We start from the raw sequence: 15,623 nt of genomic DNA, 5'->3' as shown, positions 1-15,623 counted from the left end.
TGTGTGCACTTTTTGTTGTGAAAACGTTGTGTGCCGAACTTCAAGTGTTAAGCGGCATTTTGAGACGAAGCACGAGAAGGCTTTCAAAGACCAAGAAGACAAAGCAGAGTCAATTAAACGTGCTGTGTCCAGGTATGATAAGCAAGCTGGCTCCCTCAAAGATTTTACCACTGCTAAAAATCATGGGACAGAAGCAAGCTATCGCATTGTCCATTGCATTGCGAAGCATGGAAAGCCATTTACGGATGGCGAATATATTAAGGAGGCTTTTCTCAGCTGCTCCGATGTTCCGTTTGAAAATATGCCCAATAAAGAAACGATCAAGTCACGAATAAAGGACATTCCTACGTCGGCTAGAAGTGTTCAGAGACGTATCGATGACATGGCTGATAATGTAAGAGTTCAGCAAACAGCTGGACTAAATGATGCTGCAGTATTTAGCATCGCACTTGATGAAAGCGTGGACCTGAATGACATCCCGCGTTTGGCAGTTATGGCAAGGTACTGTGATTCAACTGTCAGAGAAGAACTTTGCTGTTTGAAACCAATGCCTGGCACAACAAAAGGGGAAGACATCGCTGCAGCCTTAATTGAACATTTTGAGGAATGAGGGATTAACATCGGTAAAGTGTTTGCAGTGACCACAGACGGCGCTCCCGCCATGGTCGGGAGACAAAAGGGAGCTGTCAAATTGATTGAAGAAAAAGTCGGCCACCCCATTATGAAACTCCACTGCATAATACATCAAGAAAATCTGTGTGCTAAAATAGCAAATTCGGATTTCAGTGAAGTTATGGCCACAGTGGCAAAGATTATTAACTTCATAGTGAAGCGATCCGCACTGACGCACCGGCAGTTTCAGTCCCTGCTGGAGGAGCTGAACAGTGACTACGCAGATCTCCCTCTCCACACAGCAGTAAGATGGTTGAGTTGCGGGAAAGTCCTGGATCGGTTTGTCAGCTGCTTTGACGCCATCAAGGCCTTTGTGACCGAAAAGGGCCAGACGTATCCAGAACTGGAGGACGAGAAGTGGATTGTGAAACTCAGGTTTCTCGTGGACATGACAGGGACACCTGAACGAGCTGAATGTCAGGCTGCAAGGTGCAGGACAAACCGTTTTGGACATGTTTGAGACATGGGCAGCTTTTGTGGGTAAGCTGGCAGTATTCTCAGAGGATATTTCCTCCTCCACTTACCGCTACTTCCGACATCTCAGAGAGTTATCCTCCCACCGCAACATCAGCACCACTGAAATAGCCAGGCACATGCGTGAGCTGGAGGCTGCGTTTGCAACGCGATTTGTGGATTTCAGAAGGTACGGACCAATGTTTTCATTCCTGATCAAACCCGACAGCTTTGATGGACACGTCTTGGATGCTGCTCTGATTGACTGGATGGATACAGAAGACATGAACATGCAGCTGATCGAGCTGAAGAGCTCAACATTGTGGGTGACGAAGTTTGCAGAGCTCAGAAAACATCTGGAAGCCACACCAGTGCAAGATCATGGGACCCACATCCTCGCCTGCTGGACATCTGTTCCTGAGAAATTCAGCTGTCTCCGGGACATTGCCCTGGCACTGCTGTCAGTTTTTGGGTCAACATATCTCTGTGAGCAGGTATTTTCACACATGAAACATGTGCTCAGCCCCACCCGCAGTCGGTTAACAACGGCGCACTCTGAGGCGTGTTTGTTACTCAAAGTAACTAACTATGAGCCCCAGATCTCAGAGCTTAGTCAAACAAAACAGAGCCAGGGATCACACGAGGCATCTGATGATGATGATGATGATGATGATGATGATGATGATGATGATTTAAGGATGCCAACCCTTAGTTCAAATATGCTACTGTCTGTCGATGTCTTTAAAATGTTGCTGCAGCTATTTTGTGATGTTATTGCTGTTTTATCTGTTATAAAAGTACTGTTATTGTTTTAATAACCGATATAGTGCTCTTATTGCTGATTCTTTTTCCTTTAGAACAGATGCAGAAGTTCTTGTTGTTTTGACATAGCACAGATATATTTTAGTACTGCTATGCCTGCTTTGTTATGATATGCACTATTATAGCAGGCCTACTACTCTGGTCTCAGTTCGGTCTCCTCTTATTGCACAAAGTTTATGAAAGCACTTTTTGGAGTTATTAACAGAAAAAATATCTTTATTGCATGTGTTTGAATTGAATAAATTTCCAGGTATGTTGCAAATCTTTTTGTATTTTGTGTTAACTTGCGTTTTAGTTGATAATGGCACACACATTGATGAGAAATTTTTAAACTGGCACTCCATGACAAGAAGGTTGCCGACCCCTGCCATAAAGCTTCATACTTCCATGCAACACATGACTGCTGACATACAATGTTGTGAAGAAATCCTCATATGTGAAATGTGATCTTTGGGAAAAAAAAAACAATTGAAGGAGCCATAATATAATGTGTGAATGTGTCACTGAGTGTTTCAGGTTTCTATGGTGACACACGGGTGCTTGGGTCATGTGACGCATGCGGTGATGGGCGGTGATTGTGAGGAAGTTTCAAAAGGGCATGTTTCACCTGCAGTCAGGTGGAGAGAGGAGAGCGGGTGCCTCAACTTTTGTTGACAGCTCGTACGCTTGTTTGCTTGTATGCATGTTCGCATGTCTACGATTGCTCCATCGGGGAGGCAGTCAAACCACCTGAACCATATCCTGAGTGTTGGTGTGTTTCATGGACAAGTCGGCAGCGCGTCTGACACATTTTGGACCCGAACTTTCCTCTCAGGGCGACAAGGTTTGGAGTCGCCACTTCATTTGTACACAAAAACGGGCATCCAGGAGGGCATCGCCCGCAAGCCAAGACAAGAAACAACGGAACCTCCAAGTAAGACGCACCGTGCCGCACAGTAACACCGGACATAACGCCACATCTACACGCCACTTGTGAAGTCAGGTAAGCTGCCGACTTCATGCTCGTGTGGATAAGAAACTTGTGAGCGTTAATTATGGAGAGCCCTTGGTTGGAAGGTGTTTGATGCAGGAGGAAATGCGGCTCGGTTAGGAAGCTTGTGCGATGTGTGGCTCGGGCCGTACGGCGGTGACGTCAGTCGTTTACTACTTGCTTGGTGACTTGATGCTTTGCGGTTGGAATGCCGATGAAGCCGCTGCTTGAATAAAACGCTCATCATCACTCTCTGTGGACTGATTTTGAATGAGTTTGATGCAGCGTGAGACTGAAACCCACAAAAAAAGTCAAAATGAGTGATTCTGCTGGCACCTGATGTGCTGACAAAGAGTCTGGAAAAAGGGTAAGCAAACTCACTGAAAAAGCTTTGATGTACAGTATAAGGTGGAAAAGCTGCAGAATAACTGCAAGGGGTTTGTGAACAAAATGAAAGGAATGATACCGGAAATAAAAGCGCTTCTGAAACAAAGGAAAATGTGCTTCAAATAAAAGAATTTCTGGGAAATTTGAATGGGCTCTATGTATGCGCTGAAAAAGTTCATGATGAACTGATGCCATTGCTGCCACAAGAGGAGGTTGATAAACAAACTGAATGGTTTTCAAGCATCATGAAATACACTGAAACATTCCAAAATGATGCAAGACCGTGGATAAAGGAAACCGAACAATGATTAATTCAAATGAATGAGAACGTGGGTCTTGTGGAACAAACTGAAACAAATGAACCTTTATTAAATGCTTGTGATGAGAATGAAGAGGACAAAATAAAGCCAAGTGACAGTATTTCTAATGTTGGATCTCACAAAAGCTCTCGAACCATGCACTCCACAACTTCATCTGCATGCTTGATAGCTGAAGCTGAGCTGGCTGCTTTAGCTGAAAGACAAAGATCTCTGGATGAAAGACATGCACTTGAGGAAGAAGAGCTGCGCAAGAGGAGAGCAAGACTACAACTGGAAGAAGAGGAGGAACAGCTGCGCAAGAGGAAAGAGAAAAAAAACTGGAAAGTGAGATCGCAGAGAAAATGGCAAAATTGAACATTCTCAGAACACAAAGCACGTCAGTTGCTCCATTGAGCAAGCAGTTAAACCACCTGAACTACCTCCCCAGGGAGGCGTCCAGGAGGCATCCTAAAGAGGTGCCCGAGCCACCTCAGCTGGCTCCTCTCTGTTCTGAATAAAACAAAACATTCATATTATTTAGATTTCATGCAGATTGATGCTTTTGCTCTCATCTAATTTATGAACAGTGAAATTAAACAGTAGTATATAAATTCTCTAAACATTGTGTGGTCAGATACAAATCTGCATGTCTTGAGATGTATCCTGAATGTAATGTATCCTGCTAGCCAAGGCTAAATAATAATAAAGTACCGTCGGAATCTCGACTGGAAGATGTAAACACAGCACTGCAAACTATCCCCACCTGCACCATCACTGAGACCAATCAGCTGATATATGTGTGGCATGATGGTGTGCATCTTACCTGGGCTGTGATTGGAAGGTGGCACCAAACCGAGCTTATGAGCTCAGTGAGTGGTCTGCGTGCGCACACGTTTGGTTTCGGTGCGGTGGTTGCAGCATTTGGTAACCAGCCGAGATTTCCTGGTTTGGAGCACGCTTGTGTGCCTCGGGCGATCCATTTCGGTTTGCGCCCCGAGTTTGGGACTCCTCGCTCGGGGTAAGCTGCTCGTTGTTCTGCCTTGTCATTTTTGGCTCGGGCCAATGCTGATCCCAAATTACGCTTGGAGATCGGAGCTGCAGCAGGGATTAGTCACTAATATCCTCATTGGCTCTCCCCCTCCTCCTGCTGCCTGTGCGCGTGTGCTTGCTCCAGCAGGTAAGATCCAACCGTCTTTAGATTAGTTTCCCCACAATGTTTTAATGTTCGTGTCTCCATTGTAGGCACCAATCTCCAGTGTGCGGTCCACAACGAGGGCCGCCGCTCCTAGAAAGGACCCGTTGCCTTGTCCTGCGCTGTTCCACATAATCTCCAGGGTTTAAGTTAAGGCTGCACGTCTTGCAGCCCACACCTCGCCAGCAACCACCGCGACGAGCTTCCCCTATGGAGCTCCTGCACGCTCCTGCGGGGAGTGTTCAGGGGCGCTGGGATTAATTTGTGCCGTCCTCTGTCATAGGCTACAGTAGCCTATTTTCATCTGGACAGACAGTGCGGATAGGCAGCTAATATTTATTTTATTTTGTCGCAGGCATTATTCCTTCAGTGAGTGAGTTTTGATTTCATTGCAGTTCTGTATTTTGTTCAAAGTCTGCTTATTGCTTGCCTTTTGTGTTTTTTGCTTTGCATGTTGTTTTTTTTGCTTGTTGTTCATATTTTGCTTTGCATGGCTTGTGCTTAATTTGTTGCTTCCCATTTACTTTTGCATGTGTTCCTGCTTTTGTGCATTATTGTTTATTTTGTAAAACAACCAACTTCACTGCAGTAATCAATCCTCCACCAGTATAAGTGTTCCTGTGATTCCTTTTTACTGTGCTTAATAAGTTGAAATAATTAAGAAGTGTTCTATAGGCCTATAGTATTTTAACATTTGTGACTCTGAGAATAAAATTAATTTTGTATTTTTGTGTATTATGACTCACGTCCTGCTTCATGTCCACACCTAGCGTGTCTTACTCTTTACTGGGTTGAATTGGTCCTGGAGCCGACTCTCCAGGTGGCGTTGAAAAATCATTCTCTCCGAACATTTAACTTGGTTTCCCAAAACCATACGCTCCTGCCACATATGCAACAGCAATCGTTATCCTGGAGATGCTTGGCTACAAGATTAACAGCATGAGCAGCCGGAGTGACCAAGAACCTTCATGGAGAAGAAGGTGAGAGGCAAAAAAACATGGCAACACAGAGATAAACTGGCTTCCTCACAGAACAAAGCAGAGGGATGAATCTCAAGAAAGAACTACAGAAGCAATGTAGAAAGATGTCAATAACTGAGGCACTGGAGACTGCTAAGCAACGACTCACAGTCTTAGCTACCCACCAAAAGAGATTCACAAAAGAAGTAGAGACCAGGAGAATGAGCAGGGTGTTCTCCAACAATCCAGCTAAGGTCTGCTCTCAGTGGCAGGGCAGTAAGACCACAGCAGACCCACCCAGGGCTGAGACTGAGCAATACTGGAAGAGTATCTGGGAGAAAGAGGTGTCACACAACATAATGGCTGGCAGGCTTGCAAGCTTAGCAAAAGCCTAGCCTAACCCTTCAGTTAAATACACAAAAAAACTGTTGGTATGTTTTTTTTCCAAAAGAGCCACCAACATCGTCCGTTCTAATGTGTATTTTGGAGATCAAGAGCTGCAATTAGTTAATGAATTCAAATATTTAGGAGTCATGATTGATTCCACTCTCTCCTTTAAAAATCATATTAAAATGATATCGAGAATTGTTAAATACAACGTGGCAAATTTTAGAGAGGGGGGTAGAGGGGGTGGGGGGGGAGAACCAAATCTGCTAAAGAAACAGTTGAAATTCATCCAAACAGAGCTGGTCTCCATCAGCTGTCCCTCTGACACTCCGGACAAATCCAGAAATGTTCTGAAGTCCTCTCCACACATCCTGAGCATTGTTCTAGGCCAGCTCCTCCTCCAGCTCCTCCTCCATCTTCTCCTCCATCTTCTCCTCCAGCTCCTCCTCCAGCTCCTCCTCCATCTTCTCCTCCATCTTCTCCTCCAGCTCCTCCTCCAGCCTCCTGCCATAGTCCTTCTTGGCCCTGCTGATCCTCCACTGGAGCTCACGCTGAAGCCTCCTCTGCTCCTCTCTGTCCTGCGAGGTCAAAGCCTTTTTCTTTTGGTTCTGCAGGACTTTAAGCTCAGGGTGACCCATGGTTGGTTTTTGGAGAAGCACCGTAGCCTCCGGGTTGGCACAGTGCCCTCCACACAGAAGTTAATGTCGTGCATCATGCAGTGTTTGAGGCCGTTGATGTCGTCCCTGAAGGAGTCACAGAACCTGCTCCAGTCCTGGTCTGGAAACAGTCCTGCAGCCTCTCATTGGCCTCCTCAGTCCACACTTTCACAGACCTCTTCTGCACAGGTCTCCATCACACCTCGGGTGTGTATTGGGGGAGCAGATAGACCAGGTTGTGATCGGAGCGTCCCAGTGGGGGGAGGGGGGCGGAGCTGTAATCGTCTGGCACGTTTGCGTAAAGAAGGTCCAGCGTCTTATAGTCTCTCGTGTGGCACGTGACGTACTGCGTGAACGTCGGGAGAGAGGCGGAGAGGGAAACATGGTTGAAGTCTCCGCTGATCAGCAGCAGGGCGGCGATGGCGGGTCTGGATCTGGCTGATGCTGCTGTGGAGCTGCTCACACACCACCGCAGCATCTGCGGTGGGGGAGGCGTACGGCACAGTACGAGCACGTGACAACGTTCCCTCGCCAGGTGGAATGGTCTCATGGTGACCACAAGCAGCTCCAGGTCCTGCGTGCACAGCTGTTCCTTCACGTGCACGTTGGCCGGGTTGCACCAGCGCTCATTCACAAACACTGCCAGCCAACCTCCTCTCTTCCAGCTCTCAGCCAGCTCCTCAGTCTTGTTAACGATGCAGCGGACATTCCCCATAATTACAGAGGGAATATAAGTCCTCCGCTTCTTTCGTCCACCTCTTCAGCCTCTCCTTTTCCTCCGTATCTCTGTGGGAATGATGGGTTTGTCCATGTAGAGGGCAGCAGGGCCGTGCAGACCGATGAGCATCTCACGTGTGAAACACCTGGGCAGCTCTGAGCCGCCGCTGAATCCAGAGGAGTCCCCCTACGCAGATCCAAAAAGCAAAAATAAAAGCATAAAAACAAATAAAGGTATAGTAAAAGTGGGTTTCCCATGTGCACGGTTCCACAGTGAGTCATCTCCCTGTGAAAGAAAACAAGAAAGCATGCCAAAATACAAGTAAAGTCAGGTAAAGAGGGAAAACTAGACATCCTCTGCAGCCAGCAGCTGGTCACCCAGCGCCATCTTGAAAAAAAAAAAGGCTACGCTTGCACTTACTGAAAGCCAATAGAACAACATTTTTTTTTTTTTTTGGGGGGGGGGGGGGGGGGGGCGGGGTGTATGGCGATAAACTTTACATTTTTTTTTTATCTCTTTCAAACTCTAATCAAGTGTTGATTATTCTCAAAATTATTCCAAGCATCTAGTAAATGTACAACTGATGGGAACTTCCAGACTTTGACCAGAATTTTAATTACTTGATGATGTCTGACAGATTATGTTGATTATGAACTCGACAGCTGTCAAAAAAAAAGACAAAAAGAACGACTTGTTCCATTCATATTCATAAAGAGCTCCAATGACTTCAGGAACAGCTGATAACCTGCAGTTCTCCCTGTGTCCAGCAGGCGTCAGTATGAAGCTGAACGTTGTTTGTGATCCTCCAGATTAGGGAGAGAAGAAGAAGTCACGGCGGATGTACTGCTGTGTCTCTCAGAGGAAAGATTTCACCTCCTGCAGCAACAATGAGTCCAGTTCAGGCTTTGAGAGAGTTTATCAAGCAGCGACTAACTGCTGCTGCTGGAGAAATAATCACCGCGTTTCAACAAACTGTCGTCCAGTTCGAGGAGGAGATTGATCGACAGGGGAAACTTCTGGAAATCAACTGGAAACATCAAGTCAGGTTCCACAGAACAGGTACTGAAACGTGAGAATGAACACATGAATGTGACTCCTGGAGGATCGTTACATTTATTTTACAGCTTGCAGTCAGAAACGAGGCTGCAGCTGCAGTTCTTGTTCACAGTGAAATAACAGAAAGCTTCAGTATTAAACAGCTTCTGGATCAGAAACAGAGGAAACGGAGTTTGAGCTGTTTGCAAACTGAGGAAGTGATTTATTTACACCCAGTCTGAGCTAACACGCGTTTGTGCAGATTTTACGGTTGACGTTTATAATCCAGACATTTCAGTAAGTAGTTTAGAGTAATGATGCGTTCCAGTGTTGCTCAGAAAAAAGGTCTGAAACATGCTATCTTGGAAACTTCCAACAAAGGTTTCAGAGCTCACAGAAAGTCACGTTGCACCATACAGTTTTCCCATTTATCCTTTAAACCCCACAGGTGCTGTCAATTTTACTGAAATTAGGTTTTATTTTTATTTTTTTATTACTATTATTATTTTTAGTGTTTCTATTTTCAGTGTATCCTGCTCTGTTTCATCCACCCATCCTGTAAAACCTTCACATCCATCACATCAGTGACTTTAGTCTTGTTTCCCTCCAGAGAGTCCACAGCAACACATGGGTAACCAGAAGACGAGCTCCAGTCAGGAGCAGGAGGAACATGAAGCTCCACACATTAAAGAGGAGGAGGATGTTGTTGAGGCGACTGTTACTGATGGTGAAGGAGACGATTCCCACCACTCCGTGAGAGACCTGACCATCCAGAAACTAACTGCTGCTGCTGAGGAGATATTCACCCTGTTTCAACAAACTGTGGTTCAGTACGAGGAGGAGATCGGTCGCCAACGCAGAATGCTGGAAATCAACTGGAATCCTCAGATCAGGTTACACAGAACAGGTATGGAAACGCTGTGAGCAGACGTGCTTGATGGAACTAGGACTACTTTTCCCCTCACTGGTCTGAACAGTAAAGTTGTGGAGGTTGATGTTGTTTGAAGAGGCTTTTCCTGACAACATTTCAAAGCAGGATGTCTCATTATCCCTCCACCTCAGGTAGTGTAGTAAACAGTTTTCAGAATGTTGCAGGTGAGTGAAGACACTGCCTGAAAAAAGTTAATCCAATCAAGTAATCAATCAGCAGCTAAAGATGATCAATAAGTGTCAATGGGACTGGACTGTCTTTTTGAATGAAAGATTTCAGTTTGGCTGCTGGAGTGACAGATTTTTTAAGGTGGACTGTAGAGTTAATGTTGCTAATCACAAGAATGAGGCCGTGTTCCCACCAAAGGTATTTGGCTCGACCGAAGTGACGTAGCAGCCCGTGGTGGAGCCGGGAGCGATAGTGTGAACACGTTTTTCACATTGGGTCGACCTACTGGACTGTAGAGTTATTGTTGCTAATCACAAGAATGAGGCGTCTCACTTGTGTGAGAAGCCTCATTCTTGTGATACTTTTTTTTTTTTCCCTTGTCCTGTTCAGCAGCTGGGGCGTGCAATATTGTATGATTGTAGCCTTTTACTATCCGAACAGATTTTAATGTTAGCAGCAGGGCGAGACTGAATCTCCTCCTGCTGCTGCCTTTATGTAAAGCTGGCGTCCACATGGCTGCCGGACAGGACCGGGACGGAAACGCTAAGAGAGCGAGAGACAGAAAGAGAGAAAGAAAAAGAGAGGGAGAACGGGGGGGGGGGGGGGGGGGCAAAACCTGTGTACAAATTCACAAACAAATGCAAAACAGTGTTGTCGACGCACCTCCCAAACCCCAATCTAGACAACACCAAACCAGAGTCAACAACCAACACAGAAACTGACAGAACCATACATATATAAGAATTTTTTTTCTTTTTTCCCCCCCTTGACGAGCCATAGTAGTGAACAGACTAGTAACAAGTAGTAAACTCGGGGCGTGCATCAAGAGAGGTCCACTACAGATAACCATTATTCTAACCACCACAAAAAGACAAGGTAACCGAGTATGTGAAGAGTGATTAAAGATCAACGTGATCATGCAAATATGACGGTGATAGTGATGGTGATAGTGATCATGCATATATGACCTCTGACCCCTGATAAGGCCAGAAGCAGGCCAGAGAGGCCCTCAGAGCCCAGACAGCCGGCGGTCATCACAGAGCCCGGATCCAAACCACTCCCGCAGGCAGACGCCCCCGCTCCGGATCAGAAATGGGGCAGAGGAAAGCCCCGGCGGGGGACCCCAGTGGTCCCGGGGCCCGGGCCCCGCGGAGCCACGACCGGCAGGAGCCGGTCCACCCTGGGCACCGGACGCGCGGGGCGGGCAGAGCCGAGAGCCCAAGGCCCAAGAGCCCAAGAGCCCAAGAGCTGACCCCCCACACAGGTGGAGGGCCATGACCCACCCGGGAGAACCGGCCCACACGGGTGGCTACCCACCCCAGGCCAGTACCCCCCCCAGCGCTCCGGCCACGCACCCCGAGATCAAGGGCATCACACCGCCCCGCCCCCCCCGTCCACCCCCCGCCCCACCCCTCCCACCCTGTCCTCTCCCACCTCACCCCCCCCCCGCCCCAACCGAACACTCACACCCACTCACTCACACTGACACACACACACACACACACACACACACACACTCACACTCACACTCTCTCACTCACACACACACACACACACACACACACACACACACACACACGCACACACACTAGAAGGCATGTACACACACGCACACACACACACACACACACACACACACACACTAGCAAGCACGTACACACACACACACACACACACACACACACACACAAAGTCAACCCTACCCCAAACACACTCACATTCCCACGTCATCCAACCGTCATGTCCTGTGGGAGACCCCCCCGGAAGGCGAGGGACCACCGAACCCCACATCCAGGACCCCCCGCCAACCACAACCGCTGCCCCCACCCCCAAACCCCACCGCTGCAGACAGGTATGCACCTCCCAGAGCCAGCAGCCCCCCAAACCACAGCCGGTCCAAACCCCAGGCCCGTGGGGAAAACAACAGCCCCCATCCCCCGCCCCCCACCAGAAGGAATCTGGAAACGGGGGCGCAGAAGACCCCATTGCCCCCTCCCTCCCCCCACCTCGTAAGTGTTGATGGGGTATATGTTGTTGGCGATTAAAATTGAGGGGCAGTAACCACACCGTGCCGCGAGTGAGGCTAAACGAGCAGTCCCATCTACCTGAACAGCCCCACCCCCGACATGGTGCGCCAAGACCCCCCAACGTGTGTGTTTGTATGTATTTGGTCGTGTTAGATGACTAAGTGCAATTAAGACTGAGAGGCGAGCCACTGAAGGGTGCAGTGATTGAGGCCACTTGGATGGCCCCCTCCACCACACCCAACCTGATAAGCCCGCCTCCCAAAGCCCTACGTGTGTGTGCACGAGAGCGGGAGGAGAGGGGGGTCTGGGGATGCCGCAGCACCCCCGTCACCCAGGGGCCCCCGGTGGAAGGACAGGGCCTGGAGCGCCACCCCCCCACCCCCACTCCCGCCCCAGGACCAGGGCGGACAGCGACCATGGCCAGAGAGACATTGTCTCCAAGTTAATATGATCTAATAAAAGACTCTTAAACCGCCTGTTACTCAGATTTTTTCTGGATTTCCAATTTACAAGGATAGTTTTCTTTGCGATGCACAAGATGGTGAGAACCATATAGACAGAGTTTATTGACATGTTAATTTCACTCAGATCACCTAAAAGGCACAGTGTGGGAGTTGCAGGGACATTGCATGTGAACCATGCAATATCCCTGAATGATGCAACCATCATTCTTGTGACACTAATAAGATAATCTTTGATCTCCTGCTTTTGTTTCCTTGCAGAGCTCCAACAGGACCATGACTGCAGAGAGGAGCAGCTCTTTAAACGGGAAACCAACTACTGTCTACAACAGGACGACAAAGAACCGCCACAGATCAAAGAGGAAGAAGAACCAGAACCTCAACACATCAAGGAAGAAGAGGAAGAACCAGAATCTCCACAGATTAAAGAGGAAGAAGAAGAACCAGAACCTCAACACATCAAGGAAGAAGGGGAAGAACCAGAACCTCAACAGATCAAACAAGAAGAACCAGAACCTGAACACATCAAAGAAGGACAACCAGGACTTCATCAGTTTAAGGAGGAGCAGGAGGAACCAAAATCCTCACAGATTGAGGAACATGAGGAACTCAGTACCAGCCAGAAGAGAGAAGAGTTTATTCTGAAGTTTGATTGTGAAACCTTGAAGGTTCCTTCTGTTGAGGATCACAGTGACCTGAGTGAACCAGAAGTACCAGAGACTGAGCGGTTCCCCTCTCAGGACTCTGAAGTCCACCATGAGAAAAGACACATGGACTCAGAATCAACTCCAAACGCGAAGTTAAAAAAACTCAAGGTGTTTCAGAGAAAGAGTGTGAACAATTTGGATGTTTCAGAGAAGCAGACTGAATGTGAAAAGCTTCTTTGTGAAGAAACATGTGAGAAAACTGACCATGAAAAACATCAGTTATGTCCGAAGGTCAGAGTGGTCACTGATGAGAAGATACTTTATGAAACATGCGGGAAAAGTTTCAGTAAACCGAGTCGTTTGTTGGTCCACAGGAGAACTCGCAGAGGTGAGAAACCTCATTTTTGTGAAACATGTGACAAAAGTTTCCGTTTTCACAGTTATTTGTTGCGCCACATGACAGTTCACACAGGTGAGAAGCCTCATTGTTGTGAAACATGTGGCAAGAGGTTCAGTGTATGGCGTGAATTCAAGATCCACAAGAGAACTCACACAGGTGAGAAGACTTATTCTTGTGAAACATGTGGCAAAAGTTTTGGCCGACAGAGTAATTTGTTGCGCCACATGAGAATTCACAAAGGTGAGAAGCCTCATTCTTGTGAAAAATCTGGCAAGAGGTTCAATGTATGGCGTGATTTCAAGATCCACGTGAGAACTCACACAGGTGAGAAGCCTCATTCTTGTGAAACATGTGGCAAAAGGTTCAATCAAAAGCGTAATTTGTTGCGCCACGTGAGAACTCACACAGGTGAAAAGCCATATTCTTGTGAAACATGTGGCAAAAGCTTTGGCCAACAGAGTACTTTGTTGGTCCACAAAAGAATTCACACAGGTGAGAAGCCTTATTCTTGTGAAACATGTGGCAAAAGATTCAATCAACGGTGTGATTTGTTGCGCCACGTGAGAACTCACACAGGTGAGAAGCCATATTGTTGTGAAACATGTGGCAAAAGGTTCAGTCAAAAGCGTAATTTGTTGCGCCATGTGAGAACTCACACAGGTGAGAAGCCATATTCTTGTGAAACATGTGGCAAAAGCTTTGGCCGACAGAGTAGTTTGTTGGTCCACAAAAGAATTCACACAGGTGAGAAGCCTTATTCTTGTGAAACATGTGGCAAAAGGTTCAATCAACGGTGTGATTTTAAGGTCCACATGAGAACTCACACAGGTGAGAAGCCTTATTCTTGTGAAACATGTGGCAAAAGGTTCAGTCAAAAGCGTAATTTGTTGCGCCACGTGAGAACTCGCACAGGTGAGAAGCAGGTGAAAAGACACATGGACTGGGAATCAACTCCAAATGCAAAGCTGAAAAAATCAAGGTGTTTCATACAAACAGTGTGAACAACATTGATGTTTCAGAGAAGCAGGCTGAATGTGAAAAGCTTCTTTGTGAAGGAACGTGTGAGAAAACTGACCATGAAAAACATCAGTTATCTCCAGAGGTCAGAGTGGTCTCTGATGAGAAGATACTTTATGAAACATGTGGGAAAAGTTTCAGTCTACCGAGTCGTTGTTGGTCCACAAGAAAAGTCACAGAGGTGAGAAGCCTCATTTTTGTGAAACGTGGGAAAAGATTGATTTAATGTAATTCATTGCTGCACCACCAGAATACTCTCAAATAGATGAAATCATGAAAGACTGTGAGAGATGTTGTTCAGGAAGTCCAGCTTGATTCCAAAATCACAACAAATCATCCAGTTTGAAGGAAACGTTACTGATTCAGACGCTGTTCAGACTGCTTCAGGAACATTTCAGTTTGTGGTCTGTCACAAGAAAAGTGAACTTTGAAGAAATGGAAATAAAATGTTGATGTGAATCCAGTGGGTTTTATTCTTTGCTGTTTCTTTTCTCCTTGACATGACTGAGTTGTAATTCAACTTTTCACTCCATAAAGCTTCATACTTCCATGCAACACATGACTGCTGACATACAATCTTGTGAAGAAATCCTCTCATGTGAAATGTGATCTTTGGGAAAAAAACCAATTGAAGGAGCCATAATATAATGTGTGAATGTGTCACTGGGTGTTTCAGGTTTCTGTGGTGACGCACGGGTGCTTGGGTCACGTGACGCATGTGGTGATGGGCGGTGATTGTGAGGAAGTTTCAAAAGGGCGTGTTTCACCTGCAGTCAGGTGGAGAGAGGAGAGCGGGTGACTCAACTTTTGTTGACAGCTCGTACACTTGTTTGCTGATATGCATGTTCGGATGTCCACGATTGCTCCCATTGGGGAGGCAATCAAACCACCTGAACCATATCCTGAGTGTCGGTGTGTTTCATGGGCAAGTCGGCAGCGCGTCTGACACATTTTGGACCTGAACTTTACTCTCAGGGCAACAAGGTTTGGAGTTGCCACTTCGTCAACAAAAAAGGGCATCCAGGAGGGCATCGCCCGCAAGCCGAGACAAGAAACAACGGAACCGACAAGTAAGACGCACCGTGCTGCACAGTAACACCGGACATAACGCCACATCTACACGCCACTTGTGAAGTCAGGTAAGCTGCCTACTTCATGCTCGTGTGGATAAGGAACTTGTGAGCGTTAATTATGAAGAGCCCTTGGTTGGAAGGTGTTTGATGCAGGAGGAAATGCGGCTCGGTTAGGAAGCTTGTGCGATGTGTGGCTCGGGGCGTACGGCGGTGACGTCAGTCGTTTACTACTTGCTTGGTGACTTGATGCTTTGCGGTTGGAATGCCGATGAAGCCGCTGCTTGAATAAAACGCTCATCATCACTCTCTGTGGACAGATTTTGAATGAGTTTGATGCAGCGTGAGACTG

The 15,623-nt window shown here is 47.0% G+C and overlaps 1 protein-coding gene across 1 annotated transcript; it reads left to right on the top strand.

Annotated features, from left to right (window-relative positions):
* The first annotated feature begins 8,356 nt into the window (after nt 1–8,356).
* Nucleotides 8,357–14,655, top strand: LOC115383196 (zinc finger protein 260-like). The gene is made up of 4 exons (XM_030085298.1): nt 8,357–8,574; nt 9,161–9,457; nt 12,399–13,592; nt 14,013–14,655. Exons 1-4 carry the CDS (start codon nt 8,403–8,405, stop codon nt 14,183–14,185), a joined length of 1,836 nt encoding a protein of 611 aa, XP_029941158.1. The 5' UTR covers nt 8,357–8,402; the 3' UTR covers nt 14,186–14,655.
* Nucleotides 14,656–15,623: the final 968 nt, after the last annotated feature.

Source organism: Salarias fasciatus (genome assembly GCF_902148845.1).
Source record: "Salarias fasciatus chromosome 7 unlocalized genomic scaffold, fSalaFa1.1 super_scaffold_4, whole genome shotgun sequence".
Classification (NCBI taxonomy): domain Eukaryota; kingdom Metazoa; phylum Chordata; class Actinopteri; order Blenniiformes; family Blenniidae; genus Salarias; species Salarias fasciatus.
This window is presented reverse-complemented; position numbering and strand designations above follow the sequence as displayed.